The sequence below is a fragment of the Erpetoichthys calabaricus genome, chromosome 1, assembly GCF_900747795.2.
Source record: "Erpetoichthys calabaricus chromosome 1, fErpCal1.3, whole genome shotgun sequence".
Lineage (NCBI taxonomy): Eukaryota > Metazoa > Chordata > Cladistia > Polypteriformes > Polypteridae > Erpetoichthys > Erpetoichthys calabaricus.
Window position 1 is genome coordinate 339,422,338 of NC_041394.2, and position 21,922 is coordinate 339,444,259.

Below are 21,922 nucleotides of genomic sequence, written 5' to 3' on the forward strand. Positions count from 1 at the left end.
GGGATGTATAGTTTCAAGCAGGGGCTGCAATTCCAAAAGAACACATTCTCTGGTCGCATGTGTCTCCTGTTGTATAAACTAACATGGCATCTTTTCATATTGTAGCTGCATATCCTGAAGGTTTCCACAGTCTTACAACTACTGGAAAGCTTCAAGCATCAAGTTTGATGTGAGCACAAGAAACTCCACAGTCCAAGTGTCTTTGTTTTAAAGGTTTTTAGTGAAGTTCAAAGCAAAAACAATTCACACAAAAATGAAGAAATAAAAATGGTAATACACATACGCAAACCAAACAACATGTTGCTTATAATAAGTCAGGTCAAGTCTTATAGATCTTAGTGACATTTCTTCAAGATTCTTTATAGGTTTCCACTCATGCGTACATACCTGTTTGGAAAATGTTATGCCTTTACTAGCTGTTGTCGCAGTCGGGGGTGCTAGAGCTCCCTTGAACCCTCAGATATCATTCCAAACACCAGGTAAAACTCCAATTATTATTTATTTTATGATAATAATGTGCACAAAGCACCCTCCACTCCACACTACACATACAATACTCACTAATCAATAATCAATACAAATAACCAATCCTCCTCTCCCAGACGCGTTGCCACCCTTCCACCCAGCTCAGCTTACTCATCTGGTGTTTCCCAGAGTCCTTTATACCCCCTGACCCGGAAGTGGTTCCAATCCTACAGTCCATGATTCCTTATCACTTCCGGGTCAGATTAAAAAGTCCTTTTCTTCCACCCGGAAGCACGTCGTTCCTTTCTGTCATGTGATCATGACACACTTCCGGGTTATAGGACATGTATACGTCCTTGAGCCTCCCTACAGCGGCTTCTGGTGGTCCCCATGGTATCCAGCAGGGCTGCGCATACAAACTACAAGGTCCATAAGGCCCTGCTGGAATTCGGGGAACCTCCATGCTGTTGGGAGAGCTCCACCTGGCGGCCTGGAGGTGTGGGCTGGAATATTTAGCCGGCCATCCATCACACTGTGTAAGGCCATGCTGGAAAAAGCCCTGGCTCCTAGCAACCATGGATTCTGGCACTTCAATCAATCAGTCAATCACAGTGCAGCGCCTGTGCGTGAGCGGCTAACACTTTGAGGGACACAAATATTGCTTAAATAATTACCTGAATGGAGCAGGAACAAATATCCACTCAAAATAATTTCAGGAGGCTTTCAATGCAGTTATATTGTTATTTTAACATTACACTTGCAGTCATATTTTACAATTTCACATAAACAATAATGTACCCCTAATGGAAAACCTAATGTTGTCTATCCACTCAAAAAATAGCACACAGTTTAATCCTAGTTTATTTCTATTGGCTCTTCACTTCAAAAACAGTAAAACAAAAATCATTCTTGTTCCCAGGAGGAAGCCTAACAGTGGCTATTTAGTCAGATGTGATCGTTTATTAAACTTCCCTTTCCTGCTTTCAAACCCAGTGGCACTTTACATATGGTGCACATCCACACTGTGTGCACGGGGTTTGTTCTTTCTTTCTTTCTTTGATACGTCGTTGAAAGCATGACTGACATTACCGGTATCATTCATATTATTATTTATAAAAGTAGGATCACCAATGGAATCCACTTCACTCTCATTGTCGGAAGGTATTTCCTCACAAACCAAACGGTAAATTTCTTCATCAGACAAACCTCTTCGCCGAGCCGTAACTGATGTTATTCAAGGGTGGTGGTTAGCTGCCTTGACCATATGGAAATACGGCTCTAAAGAGAAAGAACACTTTTGTAAATACAGAAAATGGCTTCTACGTATTTCCTGAATGAATACTTAATGATAATAAAAAGATTACTCATCCAAATTATTAGAAGCACCAGTGAAATATTCATAAAACTACAGCAGTAACTACAATAGCATCCACTTAGCATCAGACTTCCACTCAAGATGTAAACATGTGACTGAAACGCGGTCCTGTACTTTTGCTGCAATCTAGCGGTTCATAGCTAAACGCAGGCGTGTGGTCAGTACGGAATGCTGCCGCCTGAGAAGTGCACAGTAAAATAAAACTGTGGCGAGCAGAACTAACCACCGCTCATACAAGCGCTTGCTATAGGTCAGGGGTGTCCAACTCCAGTCCTGGTGGCCCGAGTTGGCTGCAGGTTTTCATTCTGACCATCTTCTTAATTAGTGAGCCATTTTTGCTGCTAATTACCTTGTTTCCCTTAGTTTTAATTGATGTGACTCAGACCCCTTAGTTGTTTCTTCTTCTTTAATGAGCAGACAAACAATAATGAGACACAAAACAAGCTGCCACATGACCAGCTAACCTGAAAATAAATAAAGGTGAATGTCTCTGTCATGTCAGTCTGCTCAGATCACCAAAACATCTTGATGGTGGTCTTAGAAAATACAGAAAACCAACAGTCTGCTGTGGCAGAATGACAGCAGCAACAAGTAATGATATTCAATAACGACTTTAATTAACAGCAGGAATTGGCTTCTTATTATGAAATTGGTTGGAGTGAAATTGGTTGAAGTCTGATGTTTCCATTTAGCTGGTCATCTCTCAGCTCATTTCACATCTCATTTCTGTTTGGCTGCCATTTAATGAAGACACAAATCAATTCAGAGGACTGAATCCTTAAAAACAGGGCTATTAAAATGAAGGGAAAAGGAGTTAACTAGCAGTTAAAACTGCTTGCTGATTAGAAAAAGGGTTAGAATGAAAACCTGCAGCCACTGCGGCCCACCAGGACCAGGGTTGGACACCCCTGCTATAGGTGGTTAGTTACACTGACCACCACCCTTGAAAGAGATAAGCGAGCTTCTTTGTCCTTGGAGGTGTCTTTTTGCCGATGTGCTCTCCTTGCTTGTGTATTTGCGGCTAAGCGTTTCTCTTTGGCGACAGAGTCACTTTCTTTGAGCTTCATGCTGTAGCCTCGCACTTTTGGGCTGGACAGACAGGCACACACACACACACTTCCACGCATAGATGTTTATATATAAGAGTAGCTGTGGAAGCCCGTACTCCTAGAAACCATGGATTCTGGCACGTCGATCAATTAATCACATCGGTTGTGTATTAGCAGCTCCTTATCAGTTTAATTTTGCAGACGTGCTTACCTCCGTTATCTATGAGCAGCTAAGCGAGTTTCTCTCTCCTAGGAGGTCTCGTTTTGCCGAGGTGCTCACTTCGCTCATGTATTAGCAGCTAAGCGAGTTTCTGTTCTTGTGGTGGTTTCACTTTGGTGACGGAGTCGCTTTCTTTGAGCTTCATGCTGTAGCCTCGCACATCCGGGCCATACAGACAGACACACACACACACACTTCCACACATAGATGTTTATATATAAGACTAGCTGTGGAGGCCCATACTCCTAGAAACCATGGATTCTGGCACTTCGATCAATCAATCGCATCACTTGTGTATTAGCAGCTCCTTATCCCTTTCATTTTGCCGATCTGCTTACCTCTAATATCTATCAGGGGCTAAGCGAGTTTATCTCTCCTTGGAGGTTTTGTTTTGATGATGTGCTCACCTCGCTTGTGTATTAGTTGCGGTGGTTTCACTTTGGTGACAGAGTCACTTCCTTGAAATTCATACTGTAGCCTTGCACTTGTGGGCCAGACAGACACACACATATTTCCAAGTGTAGAAGTTTATATATAAGATACCGTTCCAATCCAATACCAATCTAATCTAATCTTTCTAAATGTTACATCAGAGTTTAAGCGGATTGTCTGGAATGTTCCATTAATACGATGAACTGGAAGTTATATATTTATATTCTTAATAAGAAAAGCAACCTCTACGAACAATCTCATATTACATTAACTAAATTGACATGAATTCCATATTGCACAAATTTAAAACCATAAAAATAAAAGTGTCAAGAATACCAATTTGGTGCGGTGTGGGGTGGAGGATTGTGCAAGAAGTGCCCATCATATTTCCACTGTGTCGGTGTAGCATGTGACTGCACAACAGACGGACACCTCGGATATTCTGACTTTCTCAAACTGGTTGTGGCACAAGAAAGAGGGAGATGGGTGTCACCGTGCTAAATGCTGTGCACTGTACTCCAAGAAAAAGTGCAAAATGTGTGCCTTCCATACTGTGCTCAGTCTTACTTGTGTCAGTGTCTCCTGGCTTAATGGGGAGTTTTGTGGTTCTGGGGGAAATGGCACTTAAGTGTCTGTAGACAGTCTCTTTCAACAATTTCCCAGCATATGCTGTGCCTAAGCCAGCACTACTCATTTTTTCTTTGGAGTTTTCTCCCTTAAATATATTCTAATAATGGCTAATTCGGTGTCAGGCCCACTAGCTTGACCATTAGAAAATAGCAGCCTAAACAACCAGATCAAAGGGAAATGCAAAATGAAAATCAGGATGTCGAACATCTTAAGAACTAACGCTGAATAAAACATTAAATTGTCTCCATGTAATTCACATAAATGCTTGTTCCATTCCAATTTAGAACACCCACCTTTGTAACTTTTGCTGCAAATCCCCTCATGATTCACTGTGGTTTGCCCCCACGTCTGCTCTGCTCATTAATTGTCATTATTAGGATATGATTACGGGAGCAACCTCAAATGACAAAAAAGGTCAATTCATAAAAAATAAGGGGTGAGTTAAAAATGTAAAACTTTGGCAAAGCTAATATTTATAAAGTTCTTAGGAGTATAGAATTGAGGGGCAGCGGTGGAACTGACCTGTTGTGTACGACGAGGCTCCACTTTACCTGTCAAGAGTTTGCTTGAAATGGAATAATGAAACTGGCTTTTTCTCCACTGGGCTCCACTTTATGTAATTCCCTTTTCAGAGCAAACAAAATTAATAATAATAATAATTATTATATTATTTATATAGCACTCAAAACACTTCACAGAAATTCAGAAAGAACAACGAGACATAAATAACATTGGATATCAATAATATCTACATAAAATCCTAAGTAAAGATAAATACAGAAAATATAAAGCATTGACATATAATAAGAGACAATAAACCAGAATAAAATACAGAATATTATGAGAAAACCCTGAATTTGTGATATAAACATAAATCATCCTGAGCATCTGGAGAAAAAGGGTAAACCGAATGAAGGGTCACAGTGCCAGATCAGTTCAACGCCTTCCTGAACAAATGAGTTTTTAGCTGTTTTTGCAACAGAGCTTTGAACCAAATGGAGTAGTGATAAATCAATATGAAGTGGCACCTGCTAGTATTGAGATCCAGTAATCGGTATGGCATATATGGACAAGTTTCTCAACATTGGAAGAGGAGAGAAATGAGCAAACACGGGAAATGTTACAAAGGGGGAAGTAAGAAAGTTTCTTAATGGGGTGTATGTGGTTAGAATAAGAACAGGAGGAATCAAAAACGACACCAAGATTATAACCAGAAAAAGACGAAGGTCTGATGACATCCTTACCAAAGGTGACTGAAAAGGAGCTCATGTTCTTAAGCTGAGATTTAGTGCCAATTAGCGGGACTTCGGTTTTTGTTGCAGTTTAATTTTAAAGAGTTGTATTTCATCCAGGTTCAAGCCTTCATATCTTAGTAGTCAATACTGTGGTTTCAATGGTTGTATTTTGGCTAAGATTTTGTGCAATTTCACACCTTCTCAGTGGGTTGCTATTAAGGAGAGGATTATTTTTAATTAAACTTGTTTCATCCCTGATGGACTCTACATAGGCCTATTTCTCCTTACTCTTATTTTCCTCTGTACTGTCACTTTTCAAGTGATGAGCTTGGCTGCACACTTCTGATCCTGCTGACTGTTGTTATTTCCATTATATCTTGTTGGCTTTGCTTTATTACAGTTATGGCCTTGTTGACCTTAGCTATAATACTGTGTGTTGTATCATCAATGATATTGTCAGTAACGTCTCTCTTCTCTGTATTTCTATGCACTTGTCCACGTCAATCAGGTTCAGGAGCTCTTCTCTGATTTCTTTGTCCTCCATTAATGAAGTCTTTTCTAGTTTTTTTTATTTTAAGGGGTTTTCTCTTCACTTCTTTCCTTTGAGTGACATTTCTGCCGCTATTCTTTCTTGTTGGTTTTTCTATTTCGGTTCACTCCGCTTCTAGCGCATCTGGTGCTGTCGTCTTTTCTGGCCTTTGGGAAGGTTGTGTTGAGCATTTATTGTCGCTTTCAATTTAGTGTTCTTCCATCCCTATTATCCAAGACTTCTCTTTTTTGCATATCATTATTTAAGAGTCATTTGATTAAAATGTATTTTATTTTCAGGTGATGACCATTTTCCAAGTGTGTCCATCCATGTGTGGGTATTTATTTCTGAATTTCTTTTCAGATATGTCCGTTTCCTCTTTTTTTAAAGTTTGGCTGCTGATGCTTTCATGTTGGTATAAATGCCACACCACATGAGGTTTCTCCTGTTTTCTTCATCCCAGGTCTTTGCTAGTTCTATTCACACGGCTTCTAGATCGTGTCCATTTCCCCGTATTATTTCTTCTGTTGCTGTTCTTTGGAAGGATTCTAATGTCTGTCAGTTTATTTGCTTTCTTTCTTTAATTGTTCCAATAAGAGATGTTAGGTTTGCTTCAATTATCTTATTTTATATGGATGTAGGGATTACTTTTGTGGGCTTGAGTTTTGTTTGAGGTTTCTTGGCATATCCTTTAGTCATAAATTGTGGATTTATTGAATGACATTAGCAGTACATGATCTCTTTTTCTTCAGTGTCCAGTTCTCCTCATTTCTTGCTCAAATTGCACCTTTGTGGTCTAATCAGTTTCACTGTCCATGTCCTTTGTAGACCGACAGTACATTGGAGGTCTTCTTCTCTTCCTTTGTAGATACTGCACTATTGCCATCACCATCACCTACCCAAGTGGCAAGGCAGATGATGGACACATTTTTATCCTGAGAGACACTCATCCAGTATGAATGACTTTTTTTGATCTTATTATACTACCAGCTGTGTAAGCCCTGGCTCCTAGAAACCATGGATTCTGGCAATCCAATCAATCAATCACATCGGTTCTGCATTAGCAGCTAAGCGAGGTTCTCATTTTTTGTCGGTTTTGTTTTGCTGACTTGCTCGCCTCCATTGTCTATCAGTGGCCAAGCGAGTTTCTCTCTTCTCAGAGGTCTCGTTTTGCCGATGTGCTCGCCTCACTTGTGTATTAGCAGCTAAGCGAATTTTTTTTCTCTGCGCTTTCACTTTGGCAACAGAATCGCTTTCTTTGAGCTTCACGCAGTACCCTCACACTTTCCAGGCTAGACAGACAGACAAACACACTTCCACACATAAACGTTTATATATAAGATAAACGTAGTTTCACTTTGACGAAGTGTGGTATGGATCGTGCACAAAATGCCCCCATGTGAAGGAACTCATCAAGACTTAAGTAGCTTGGAGAGTTACATTTCATTCCTTCCTCTGTTCCTTTATTTTCACTGACCAATTAACTTCTTTTATGGCTTCTTTCAGAGTTAATTTGTTCAAATTTTTCTTGGTGTGCCTACTATCAAAACAGGCGTAAACCTTCCTCTTTAGTCATTACAGGTCCGCTTCTCTCCAGTGTGAATTTTAGTGTGTCTCTGAAGGCTGCCTATTTGTGAGAATTCTTTCCCACATTCATTACAGCAATAAGGCTTCTCTCCGGTGTGAATTCTGTTGTGGCTTTGAAGATTACTTTTGTAACTAAATTGTTTGCCACATTCATTGCAGTAATATGGCTTCTCTCCAGTGTGAATTCTTTTATGGCTCTGCAGATTACTCCGGCGACAAAATTGTTTGCCACATTCAGAACAGCAAAATGGCTTCTCTCCAGTGTGAATTCTTCTATGGCTCTCAAATCCGTCCCTTTGTGAAAATTCTTTGCCACATTCAGAACAGTAATATGGCTTCTCTCCAGTATGAATTCTAGTGTGTCTCTGAAGACTACTTCTGTCAGAAAATTGTTTACCACATTTAGAACAGCAATATGGCTTCTCTCCTGTGTGAGTTCTTTTGTGGCTCTGGAGATGGCCAGTTTGTGAGAACTGTTTGCCACATTCATTACAGCAATACAGCTTCTCTCCAGTGTGAATCCTTGTGTGTTTCTGAAGTGCACTCCTGTCAGAGAACTGTTTGTCACACTCCAAGCAACAATATGGCTTCTCTCCGGTGTGAATTCGTTTGTGGCTCTGAAGAGCACTCCTGTACCAGAATTGTTTGCCACATTCAAAACAGCAGTGAGGTTTGTTTCCTGTGTGAAGTTTAAAAAGAAAAACATTAATTTTTCAATCCACTGTCCTATTAACATTAAATTACAAAATTAAAGACTGTAACTGCCGGTTAAAATTATGGGTACACTTTTGTAAGCATAAGAAACTGCAATGCTTAAGTTGCATATAGGGAACCACGCAATTTGATACCTTTGCTTAGCTACATATTGTAGCTATGCTCCACATCAGCACATTCTCTGGAGCTAATATGTTGAAACAATAAAATAAACAGATGGCATGTGATAAACAAAAGTGCCAAGATTATTGGTAACATTTTATTAAGGATAAGTTAGGTACTGTACATATTCATGACCCTGACTTATACACCAGTTCAAAAATACGACACTTAATTTTTTTTTTTTACATCTTCTTGCTTCCTCCAATCTCGTACCAGCTTCTCAGACACATTGACTTTTGTTGCAGCAGCGCAGTTACCAATTTCTTTCGCCACTTCAACGACTTTTAATTTAAAACCAGCTTCATATTTATTTCTGATTGAACGCTCCATCGTAAATAAGGGATGCTGTTACGATAAAGGTGTATGAGGAGGATATGAGACATAAAAAACACAAACAGTGCAAACGTCGCTTCAGAATAGTTTGGGTATTACCGTGTGGTCACGTAGGCACAATACATAGAAAAAAAAAAAAGCTGTGTGCTCCATGGTTACTCTCTCAGGTGGGCGTTAGCATATCATAATCTTTTGGATCAATAGCATCAGTTTTCTGCATTTGATTTATATGACCGACATTATAAAATACCGGAAATTATACGGTAAGATCAATCCCCGACTTATCCGTGGGAGAACTTAAATGCGAGTATATATGGTATTTTTCAAGTATGCTTTCACATTGGAAAACCAGTACCCATTACCTTCATCATGAAATTTAAGAGCGGGCTTCACTTAGAGCACACTTTCATGGCAAATCAATATACACCACGATAATGAAGAAATAACTTTTATTTAAAAAAAAAAATCATATTAATTCTATAACTACAATAAAAAAACTGCCTCACTAATTTCTCATATTCTCTTAAATATTACTGAAACTCATATGTTGCTCTTTTTTTACTTAATTAATTAATGGAGGTAAAAAGTGATAATCTTCAGTTACCATGATTTTGAAGTGTTTCATCTATAAAAGAGAGTGTAATGCCAAGCTTGTGAAATGCGCATTTATTAATCAGAATGTGTCCTGACCTATCTGCACACTTACACCAAAGCCACTTAACTCCAAAACAGATATATAAATGGCTTATTTAAATCACCGTAGGAACACAGTGGAATGGACAAAGAGACACATTAATGTACAGGCCTACTACAGTCACAGTGGTCTGAGAGAAAAATTAGAAGACACGAAAACACTAAATCACTAAAATTATTGGTGTCACTTATGAAAGAGAGTGGCAGGTGAAACCAGGACTCTTCAACTCAGTGACACTCTGTAGCAACAGGTTTGAAATGTGCCTCTGTGATAGATAGATAGATAGATAGATAGATAGATAGATAGATAGAGATAGATAGATAGATAGATAGATAGATAGATAGATAGATAGATAGATAGATAGATAGATAAAGCTATCTATCTATCTATCTATCTATCTATCTATCTATCTATCTATCTATCTATCGTCATTGTCACTTTTACAAAGGAACAACGAAATTGAAGGTGCAGTCGACTCAGTGTGAGGCATAAGAGTTAAAAAGACAAAGACAGAGAAAATAACAAACTGAATAGTAATAAATGTACTTTACAAAATATACAAATTGCACTTGTTATATTTACAAATTGCACTGGTTGACTTGAGGTCTATATTGCCCATTGGGAGAATGATATGGAGCAGTTTTATTCCGAGTTCAGGGCCATGATTGCTTTTGGATAAAAGCTGTTTTTAAGGCGGTTTGTCCTGGTTTTCATTGCTCTTTATCTCTTGTGCAATGGCAAAAGCTGGAAGAGGCAATGACCGGCATGTGATGAATCTTGTGAAATGTCTATTGCTTTTTTGCGACATCGGGAGGTGTAGATTTGTTCCACAGTGGGGAGGGTAAAGCCAATTGTTCTCTCCGCTATCCTGACAACCCTGAGGAGCGCGTTCCCTTCTGAGGAAGTGCAGCTGCTGTACAACACACACAGTCCGTATGTGGGCACACTCTGAAGGTTATGAGGCCATCAAGTGGAAACCATGCAGTTCAGCCGACAGAGGGAAAATGCTAGGGAGATGGACAAAAGCGTATGAAGGACACACAGGCAGGCTACTTAAAAACTGCTCATGTTTGCTGATCAATATATCAGGGTCATGGTCATGGTTTGCAGAAGCCGTAAGTGATTAGAGGCAGGTGAAAAAGGTGCTATATTGGTCTGAGAAGAAGAGTACAGCTCAGGTGGCACTCATACTTGGCAAGTTTTAGAAAACATTCATTAATTATGCAAAATATGCGAGTATTTAAATTAAAAAGAAGCCTCAGAGAAACGAGAAGCCGTCTAAACGCCATATTGCACTCTGCAGCTGAATCGAACTTATAGTCGTCAGCATTTCCCACTGAAGAACTGAAGGATGAAGGTACGGTTCCATTGGCTTCTCTTCAGTTGGGATATGTATGTACAAATCATTTTACTACACTGGGAGTGAAAGCTGCATTTTAAACCAACTGAAATATATCACTTCTCTCTTTCTGTACCAGATTTCTCTCATCTGATTATTTCTGCCATGGTTACTAGAGGGATGTGTGTAAGGCTCAAGTCTGTTCTGCATTCAATAAAGAACACAAGCCCAGAGAGCATGAGCCCCCTGCTGGATACACGCATTCATCCCACTCATGCTCCCGATAATCTTAATTGACGTGGACAGAGAGGAGCTATGTTAATCAAACTGAAGTAAGCTCTGGTTTACTACTTGTTTAATCTAATGTGTGTGTTCATGTATGTAAATGATGCCTGGTTTACTTATTTTGTCACAGAAACGTAGCTAGAAATGTCAGGGACTGCAAACCTGTACTCGGTGAAGAGCAATATAAACCTATGATGATCCAGAAATTGAGTTTAAAGACCTTAATTCCTCTTTATCTTTTTCTTGATCATTACCCTCTGTTTCGCCATAAAAAAAGGACACTTTATTTAATTTTATGCTACATATATTATGGATAAAACTTTTGTTTATATGTTTCATGTGTAAAAAAATATGTAAAATAAGGGAATAAGTCTAGAAAATTTCACTTTATTAAAAAAAAAAAAAAAAAACTTAACACCTTAAGGTCTGCAGTTTATTTGCAAAAATACTAATGATAACACTTTAGCAGAGAACATAAGGCATCTACATATCTAATTATGCAGGCGCTTACAGTAAATAAATAATAAGAGGATGAAGAATAAACATCCATATTTGCCAATTCTACAGTCGTGGCCAAAAGTTTTGAGAATAACACAAGTGTTGGTTTTCACAAAGTTTGCTGCTTCAGTGTTTTTATATCATTTTGTCAGATGTTTCTATGGTATACTGAAGTAGAATTACAAGCATTTCATAAGTTTCGAAGGCTTTTATTGACAATTACATTAAGTTTATGCAGAGAGTCCATATTTACAATGTTGGTCCTTCTTTTTCAAGCCCTGACAGGCTGTCAATCAACTTCTGGGCCAAATCCTGACTGATGGAAGCAGTCTATCATCCTCTGAGAGCAACTTCTCCCAACCATCCAAGAACAGTTTGATGACCAATAATGCCTGTTCCAACACGATGGTGCACCGGGCCATAAGAAAAAGTCACAACTAAGTGGCTCAGGGAACAAAACATCGAAATTTTGTGTCCATGGCCAGGAAACTCCCCAAACCTTAATCCCATTGAGAACTTGTGGTCAATCCTCAAGAGGCGGGTGGACAAACAAAAACCCACCAATTCTGACAAACTCCAAGTATTGATTATGCAAGAATGGGCTGCTGCCATCAGTCAGGATTTGGCTCAAATGTTGATTGATAACCTGCCAGGGTGAATTGCAGAGGTCTGGAAAAAGAAAGAAGGGCCAACACTGCAAGTATGGACTCTTTGTATAAACTTAATGTAATTGTCAATAAAAGCGTTTGAAACTTACGAAATGCTTGTAACTATACTTCAGTATACCATAGAACCATCTGACAAAAAGATCTAAAAACACTGAAGCAGCAAACTTTGTGAAAACCACCACTTGCGTCATTCTCAAAACTTTTGGGCACAACTTTCGAAACATGAAAATTAACAATCAGCTCTGGCCCTAAAAAAAAAAAAAAAAAAAAAAAAAAAAGATCACATTATCATTGATAAACTTATAAAACATCTTAAACAAAATGAACTCCAGTGGTTAACACAAACAGATCATGACAGTGTTTGTTATGCAGGTAATAAATATATGGCTAGTTGGCACAGAAGGAAAATTTAGGAAAGCAAAAACTCCAATCGACAATGTTAATGGAGGAAATTAAATTCTGGGGAGTCTGTAGTCAGTATGAACAGACAAGGTCAGCCCCATCCTAGCCACCAGACATTGTACAATACACAAGTTGGACAGCCTAATAAGAGACTGAAGTTCTTTCACAATTAAATTCCAGGCACCCAAAATCTGCGGTGTTACTTTATCAAACTCAAGTAAGCTCTTACACTGCCCAAAAGCAGGTCATAATATGCTTGCTATATCAGCAATTTAATGAAAAACTGTTCCCATTTTTCACCATAAAGCATTAGACCTCACTGCAAAGTTTCACATAAATCACACGGGACTCCCACCCCACCATAATCCCGATCCTAAAACTAGCATGCATTTTTATTTCACACTTACGTTCTGCAGATTGATGTGTAGCTGATGGATGATCTTCCCGAGTTCTAACACGTGACACTTCCTTGGTCCTCTTTGTGTCAGAATGTAATAATTCAGACCCCACCTTGAGGTCAATACACTCCATACTTTTTCGTGTGCTTGTCTCAACGCTGACAGACGTCTCCTCTGTTTCTTCTTTAATGCCCACAGTAACCAGTTCATAATCCTCATTCTTAATGCAGAGACTCTCTTTGTTAGGGCAGACAGACTCCCACTCACAGTCTTCATCTTTAATATTTACAGTCATTATCTCCATGGCATTTATGTCAGCCTCACAAGTCTCTTCCTTCACATCCATCTTGGCGTTACAGTAAACGGCATCTGCTTCTTCTTTGCTGTTGATAGAACAGGATTTAATTCCATCATATCTGCACCATCTAAATCTAAACAAAATTAACTTTCTTTTTATAGTACCCTCTCCATTAAAGTTTATGTCAGGTAAGACAGCTTAAAGAAATCACATTGCAGCATATTGATAGCAGCTCATTACTCTTCATATCATATTAGGAAGTGTGGAATGAAGGTCCAACAGGCTTGAGGAGGTCCACCCTGTATCCACAACCTGGCTTATATGTGTTGTGTTGGATAGTAAAAGTCCTGAATGGCAGGCCACTTTCTATGACTACTTAGTGGAAATTGAAACTGTGAAAATCAAGTAGGCCATATTTAAGAGGACAACACTGACAGAAGATGCCACTAGGGGTGCATGATATACCAGTAGAAATAAGAAACTGGTAGAAATTTGTCAACCAGTATAAATTTTCATATATCATTTTTATGGCAGTTGAGAACATCTGGGAGCAGCATTTGTTACTCACCACACAGGTGACTCTGTTGTGACCACCAACTGGACAATGGAACAATGTTCCCAGAGGCTGGTGGAAGAAAGAAGAATACAGAGATCCCTTCCTTGATGATGTCTGCACAGGATGACTCTTTTATTCTTTAGAAGACACTATATTATATAATAAATAATAATATAATAAGTTTATATTATTAGATATAAATGTATTATCTTCTTATATCTGCGGTGGGCTGGCGGCCTGCCCGGGATTGGTTTCCTGCCTTGTACCCTGTGTTGGCTGGGATTGGCTCCAGCAGACCCCCCGTGACCCTGTAGTTAGGATATAGCGGGTTGGATAATGGATGGATGGATGGATCTCCTTATATAATACACAACCGTGGCTTTTCATTTGTCTGTCCAGTATTTTAAATCACCTGTAGCTCACAAACCATTTGACCCATTGACCTGAAATTTGGTACACGTATACTACGTGACGTCTACTATCCGCTTTCAGGGTGACAATTGACCACCAAGGTTATTCCTCTTTTTATTTTATTTTATTGTAGAATCAACTCTCGGCAGCGGCCAGCATGGCGGCTGTGCGGCACATGCGTACGGGCGCCGTTCTCATCCCTACCACTTTCACTGTCACTTCCCCTACCTCTTCATATCTTAAATCATTCTTGAGACAGATTGAAGACTTAAGTGCCAGCTTAAATCAAAAATTAAGAAAAACATCTAAGTAATTGCAAAACAAACACTGACTTAATCAGTTTTAACGTGAAAAGATGCTGAAGGAAGAAGAGAAGAAGCGGGCTGTTAGGGTGGAGTAAAGAAGAGCTGCTCAGGAAGAAGCAAGCGTATCAACCTCCGAGCAAACGAATGCTAAATGTACAGAGAAAGAGGATGAAAACTAGGAATGCTCAAGTCAAGTGAATTCACTGCACGTTATTGTGCAGTGCGCAATTACTGGTATTATTATATTTCTCTCTATTATATTAAAAAAATCCTTCAACGCGATGAGAGATTTTGTAGATGAGACTTTTTGGAAAAGATTTTTTCAAGTCCCATGAGACAAGACTTTTGCCATGAGAATTTTCAAAGTCCCGCCCTCCTCTCAACCATTTTCAAACAAGACCATGGTCATCAAACTTCTCATTCGTGTGAATGCTTTTGTCAGACACACTTCCTGCCCTCTCAGCTCTTATAAATCTATACATTTCCTCATTTTAAATCGTTTATGAAAAGTCCACAGTCTCATCCTTTAAAGAAGCGTTTCAGGACGGTATTTTTAAACATACAATATATTTGTTAAAAATGTTGAAGTCATTATTGGGACAATAATTTTATATGTTCTAGATGACATGTCAAAGACTAAGTGAAGAAGAAAGGGCTGCGCATCGAAAAGAGCTCCGAAAGCATTGGGGAGAAAACAATTCAAAACAAGATTCAGATGATTTTGCTATCTGGCTACTAGAGATTGGCAACTTTAAAATTCAAAATCTCCCAATAAAAGAAGACTTATTATGTAAAAATCTTATTGAAGACATTTAATCCTGAAGGGCTATCAACAGAAGAAGTGAGTACATGGGCATTCCTATCAGAGAGAAAAAGATGAAGTCAAATGAATTAATGCAAAAATCGATCAGTTACAGTGCAAATTGGTTAAGTGTGTATCACTAGACTATGCTGAAGCAGTTGGTGGTGATCGTGTGGAAGATGAAAACATCAACTTACAATATCATAAAGAATATCTACAAGCATTAACACTGTCCGGTCTTCCGCCAGCTGAATTACTGTTGAAAGAAGGCTGTATAGTAATGTTATTGCGTAATTTATGTCTGAGTGAGGGGCTATGCAATAGAACAAGATTAGTTGTATTAAAAATTGCTCAAACAATTCTAACATGTAAAATTTTAACAGGCGACAAAAAAGGTAACGTAGTACATCTTCCACGAATAACATTAGACACCAAAGGACATCTTGACATGCCATTCGTATTAAAACGTTTACAGTTACCCTTTAAGAATAGCTTTTGCTAGGACAATTAACAAATCACAGGAACAAACATTCCAAAAAGTAGGTTTATTTATTAGAGAGAAAGAAACGTTATTCACTCACTGGCAGTTGTATGTTGCGTTGTCAAGATGAAAGTCCAAACACGGAATCAAAATTCAATGCAATATTGACAAAAAGTTAATTCCAGATATTGTTTTTACTAAAGTTTTAAAGTAAAAGTGAAATTTAAAAAAGTATTTGCACGTTAATATCAAAGACAAACAGAATGAAAACATATAATGGAACGAATACCTACAACGCAACATGAAACAATTTTATTTCAATTTATTAGGTTTTACTATTTTAAACTATGGTAAATTAATACCTGAAATGTAAAATTGTTAGTTCTATAATACATATGTAACCCATGACAATAATCCCTTTAAACTGTATATCCAGTTAACCAAACCCATGGGCAGGCGAGTGAAGCGAGAAGGAGGCAGAGCCCCCTAGTATTATATAAATAAATGTTTTCTTAAATTTCTTACAGCTTTTAAATATCTGGATAAATGTGACCTGCATTAGATTTTGAAATACTTTTAAACTCTCAACACACTTAACAGTGTATCCTAGTTTCTCCCTTTGCAACTTTACTTCGTCCAATCAAAATTTGCCCTACTAAATATAAACTTAACAGTTATGTTCTCCCATTGCTTGTACCACATGGTGCAGTTCTACACAAAGTGTCTGACACTGTGGCAAAACTCAGTATGCTAGAAGGCAACATTTAGGAAAAAAAATCCATACGTTCCCTGTCAAGGCATTGTATGCATGTCATTCATTGTGGCATCAGCATCTTAATATACAGGTAGCTGTACTCGCATCGTGTGATTCTACATTTTTCCTCTAAACAGTGCCTCTTCATTGTAAAGTTCCACATTCCTGCTTCAATATGGTACAATGGTGGATGTTTGTCTGTATATTAATGTAGCACAAGCAAAGTAATCGGACTGTTTATTCCTGCATTTGTATACATTGTCAGTTCTGCCTTGTCTGCGGAAACTTGGTGAGTGTGCCACCTTCAAGTCCTTGTGATTTGCTCCATCCACAATGTGCCGTTTATGTGTTCTCCTTCCCATGTCAAATTGATGATGGCTTTGTAGTTTGTATTCCAAGTGGTATTAATAAAAAAAAAATAAAAAAACATTGTGATTTCTGAGTTTATATTCGTTTTTAAACTAACTGAAGTAACCGTCTTCTAATTGAAGTACTGTCAAGTTTTCCAGATTTGTCAATCATTTTCCTCATCATGTGTAGTGAAACAATGGGTGATTATAAATGGGACGCTTTTTCTGTGATTATTTTCTAGTTGTCTGTAGTAGAGAGACAGCAGAGTTCAATAATGGCAATAACAGTGCAGGAGGCAATTTCTCAATTGAAAAAGGACAGTCAACTGTGGTTAATATTCCTTTTAATTTGATAAATAAGAATACGCCTCAAAACTACCAAGCTGCTACAGCCCATCTTGTATTTAACCAGCCGAGACGGGAACATGTCACTCCTCTCTTCAGGTCGCACATTGGCTCCATGTAGCAGCAAATCCCTGATGCTGGCCTACAGAGTAGTCAGTGGGTCAGCACCTGAGTATATGGAGACACTGGTGAGGTGCTGTGCTCCTTCTCATGCACTCAGGTCTGCCAGTGAACAGTGTCTGGTGATGCCACCTCTACGTGGTATCAAGTCTCTATCCAGACTCTTTTCCTGTGTAGTTTCCAGTTGGTGGAATGGGCTGCCCACCGCCATCCATACTGCTGACTCCCTCAATGTATTTAAGAAGCAATTGAAGACCATTATGTTCTGTGAATATCTGTCAAATTGATTGGAAACAAAACTTAGCTCTGTGCTATTTTATATTGTTGGTTAATTTGTTGTTTGTCTAAATTTAATTGATTTATCGATTATAATCTATGATTGTAAATTATTAGTTATTACATCTCTTCACTTGTGACAATCAAGTTGTGTTGCCTGTCCTACTACACTTGCTGAACAAACAGGCCCAGGCCTGATGTTACTCGATTATGTTTAACTCTTTTGTATGCCACTCTGGATAAAAGTGTCTGTCAAACAAATAAATGTAAATGTAAAAATGGTGTGTCTAAAATAGAATATCAGATGCAGAACTTAATGTCCTTGAATTCCCCACACTTAAATTATTAAAGTTAGCTCAATTACAAGGTTTATCAAAAATCCTTCTAGTAAATGGAACTGCATACCCAATTTTATTTTTCAAAAAAGTTGGTGGGTTACAGTTTCTGCTACTATGACCTTGCAAAATTAGTAAGCTGCCTATAAAACTGACTGTTCTTCATAGAAATAGTTTTGATAAGTTGACTTTTACTTAACCAACTCATTTATTCTTTCAGATGAAGTATTTTCTCCAGGACAATGAACATATTAGCCATGAGACAAGAATGTTATGCTTGGATAAATGGTTTAATAACATGTTCACCGGCTAATTAAAAAGAATCATCATATCATTATCTATTCTGACTTTTCTCCAACATTTGTACATCTCTTTGCAATAAAGAGAAAGTAAAATTGAATGTGACTTTAACTCAGATGTTTTTCCTTTTTGTTTTCTCTTCAATTAAAGGCAATCACTCCACTAGACATTTTTACTTTTTCATCAAACAGTTTATCATCTACAAATGGAGCTAACATAATGAAGAAGTAGTATAATACATTTTTATTATTTTAATTTATAAAACTGGTCCTCCAGTAAAATTTCAATTGTTAGCTCAAAAAAGGAAACACTGCCACTCAATCTGCCCTTTTCAAATTTTTTATCAAAAATCATAACAACAAAAACAGAACTACTTTTTAAATCACTACATAGATACAACCCAGAATAATAACACAATGTGATTTCTTAAATGCAAGCAATCCTTGAATGTTCCTCAAAGGTGCTACAGAATCTATTGCTGACGAAACTGCTATCGTGGGCTGCATCAGGAGTGGTCAGGAGGAGGAGTATAGGAACCTCATCGAGGACTTTGTTAAATGGTGCAACTCAAACCACCTACAACTGAACACCAGCAAATCCAAAGAGCTGGTGGTGGATTTTAGGAGGCCCAGGCCCCTCATGGACCCTGTGATCATCTAAGGTGACTGTGTGCAGATGGTGCAGACCTATAAATACCTGGGAGTGCAGCTGGATGATAAATTGGACTGGACTGCCAATACTGATCCTCTGTGCATGAAAGGACAGAACCGACTATACTTTCTTAGAAGGCTGGCATCCTTCAACATCTGCAATAAGATGCTGCAGATGTTCTATCAGATGGTTGTGGTGAGCGCCCCCTTCTACGCAGTGGCATGCTGGGGAGGCAGCATAAAGAAGAGGGATGCCTCACGCCTGGACAAACTGGTGAGCAAGGCAGGCTCTATTGTAGGCACGGAACTGGACAGTTTGACATCTGTGGCGGAGCGACGGGCGCTGAGCAGGCTCCTGCCAATCATGGGGAATCCACTGCATCCACTGAACAGTATCATCTCCAGACAGAGGAGCAGCTTCAGCGACAAACTGCTGTCACTGTCCTGCTCCACTGACAGACTGAGGAGATCGTTCCTCCCCACACTATGCGACTCTTCAATTCCACCCGGGGGAGGGTAAACGTTAAGATTATACAAGTTACTGTATGTTATACCTGCATTTTTATCACTCTTTAATATTGTTTTTTTTTTTTTTTTTAAATCAGTATGCTGCTGCTGGAGTATGTGAATTTCCCCTTGGGGAATAATAATGTATCTATCTATCTATTAGTTCTTTTTAATGAGAACCTTTCTTAGAATTGGAAAAAAAAATTAATAGGTAGATCCCAAAGTTGGGGCATATTGTTATATTTTGATAATGCATCATTTAGTTCAGATAAGACATGTAAGTAATTATAACGCTAGGTAATATTTATAATACTGTATAAGATTAGGCTTCCAACAAGAATACTGTCATTTATGCAGTTTGTGTGCACTGATTATTTAATTTAACAAGTTTGTGATACCACCAAAACAAACAGTTAAGCTTCTTAACAAAGTACATAAAAATCAATGTATTAGTTTAAGTCCTTTATAATTTAAAACTACCAGTATCCCTTGTTTTTTTTTCTATTTTCCCTCCCTATTTATGCTTTGTATCAGCATTTGTTATATATTCTAGGAATGTGTAAAGCATTTGATAAAAAAAAAAAAAAAAAAAAAAGTTTATAACGTATCCTACAAGACACGGTTCGCACACTTATATTCATCTTAACTGGAAGAATCCAAAATAAATCTCTCATAACTCATTGGAAAAATAAAGCGGCAAACCTTAAATCGGAGAAAAAAAATCTAATTGTCTCCCCGCTAAGCTAAATTAGTATGGCTTAACGGATATTTTATCACAATGGCTGCACTATGAAAGAACTGTGTGTTATATCAGCTGTTTAAATCTCTTAAATAAAAAAAAGAAATAGATACGCTATTTCTGTCTGATGTCGCCTCTTACTCGAAGTCGAAGTATTGAGCGATCGCCAGAGGACACTTAACTGAAGGACGGGGGTGTGTCTGGACGCTTTAAAGTGGAAATGTATGCCGCAGACAGGGGCCAGTGAGTGCCAAAGCACGCGCGACACAGGGAAATTCAATCGAGCAGCGTCCTAGAGACTTCACTGGCTTGTGATTCAAGTCGCCTAACACTGACTGAAGCGAATGAAAAATTCAATATCCATAAAATGACAGACCTGAACTCGAATCACTTACCTTCTGCCTCTAGCTGATGTAATACCCCCGTATCACTCAACGGCAAGAGTTCACTGCCTCTAGTTTACTGCTCAGGTTTAACACAAAGCGCGCGCCGAGCTCAGTTTTCGTCGCTATTGATGACGTCATACAGGAAGTGTTGTGAGAAGGCTATTGCTGCAGAGGTCTTGTGGCCCGCCGTTTACGTGCGCCCGTCGTCGCCAGTCTTTCTGTCTGTTCTTCATTAAATGAATGAATGAATGATTAGGAAGTCTCATTTGTAAGGTGACGTAGGTGGTATAAAAGTGCAATCCGATATGAACATTTTAATTCTCTTTTAAAATAAAGAGGGCTCTGTGGTTATTGGGCGGAGAAACTGTCAATCATGTCAAGTATCACGACTGCTTGACCAGACGTGCCGTCTGACGTCATCCAGGGCGACGACCCTATACTTCTGAGCGGAGTAAAGTAAACTGGAGACCGTGAACGAGGTTGTTGTTGTTAATGTTAAATGAGGCAACTTTTAAAAAGTATTACATCACCCAGAGGGAAACGGTGAGTAATATGAGTTTGGGGTCGTCACTTTATGGGTGTGGGATTTTTTTTTTGAGTTAGAGTCACAACACGCGACTTGCCTCCCGAGAAAGCGAAGTGTTGAGGGCTCTGCTCGACTGAATTTTTCGGTATTCCTCTGTACTCGACATTATTTGTTCCCCATCTGCGTCTCTCTCTGTTTATGTTGTCAAGCTCGGTTTATAAATCAAAGGCAGCCAGACACCTGGCCATTCTTTGCCATATGCTTCTTCTGTCGGTGTTCTCGTGGGATTGCCCAGTTCTTTGAACTGGAAGAGGAGGCGGCGATTTCATATAAAATCAGTGCTTTGATATCCGGCTTATTATTACTATTATTTATGAGTGAAACGTCTACCTTAACTCCCAGATAAGTCAAATATTCACTCGTAAAACAGTACGGGCATTGTGTTCGAAAAATCCAACAAAGTAAAAGGAGAACACACACAATCGCCTGCTGCTGTCACATAAAATTGCAATATAGCCAAAAAAATTCTGATTGTATTTCCACGATTTGAGTTGAAACAGAATATACGAAAAACGTAGCCAAATTCAGTCTCCTTGTGTTTCGTCCATTCAAATAACTCATCAGTAAAAGTCTGGTGAATGCCAAAATCCACAAAACTCTTCATCATTTCCGTGGAAAAGACAGTCATATTTTTCCAATTTAAGACATTTCTCCCATTAAGTTATGAGCGGTGTATTTGGTTTCTTCCAATTAAATGAGGATCAGT

At 38.6% G+C, this 21,922-nt stretch overlaps 2 protein-coding genes across 2 annotated transcripts in view; one reads left to right on the forward strand and one right to left on the reverse strand.

Annotated features, from left to right (window-relative positions):
- The window catches only part of LOC114667993 (zinc finger protein 709-like), a 67,582-nt gene that overhangs the window by 31,491 nt on the left and 14,169 nt on the right, over positions 1-21,922 (forward strand). The window lies entirely within an intron of this gene.
- LOC114667748 (gastrula zinc finger protein XlCGF8.2DB-like) lies at positions 5,148-20,763 on the reverse strand. Its single transcript, XM_028823185.2, has 3 exons — positions 20,640-20,763; positions 13,025-13,398; positions 5,148-8,201 (listed from the first exon to the last, which is right to left on the reverse strand). The coding sequence occupies exons 2-3, from the start codon at positions 13,359-13,361 to the stop codon at positions 7,504-7,506; spliced, it is 1,035 nt and encodes a 344-aa protein (XP_028679018.1). The 5' UTR covers positions 13,362-13,398; positions 20,640-20,763; the 3' UTR covers positions 5,148-7,503.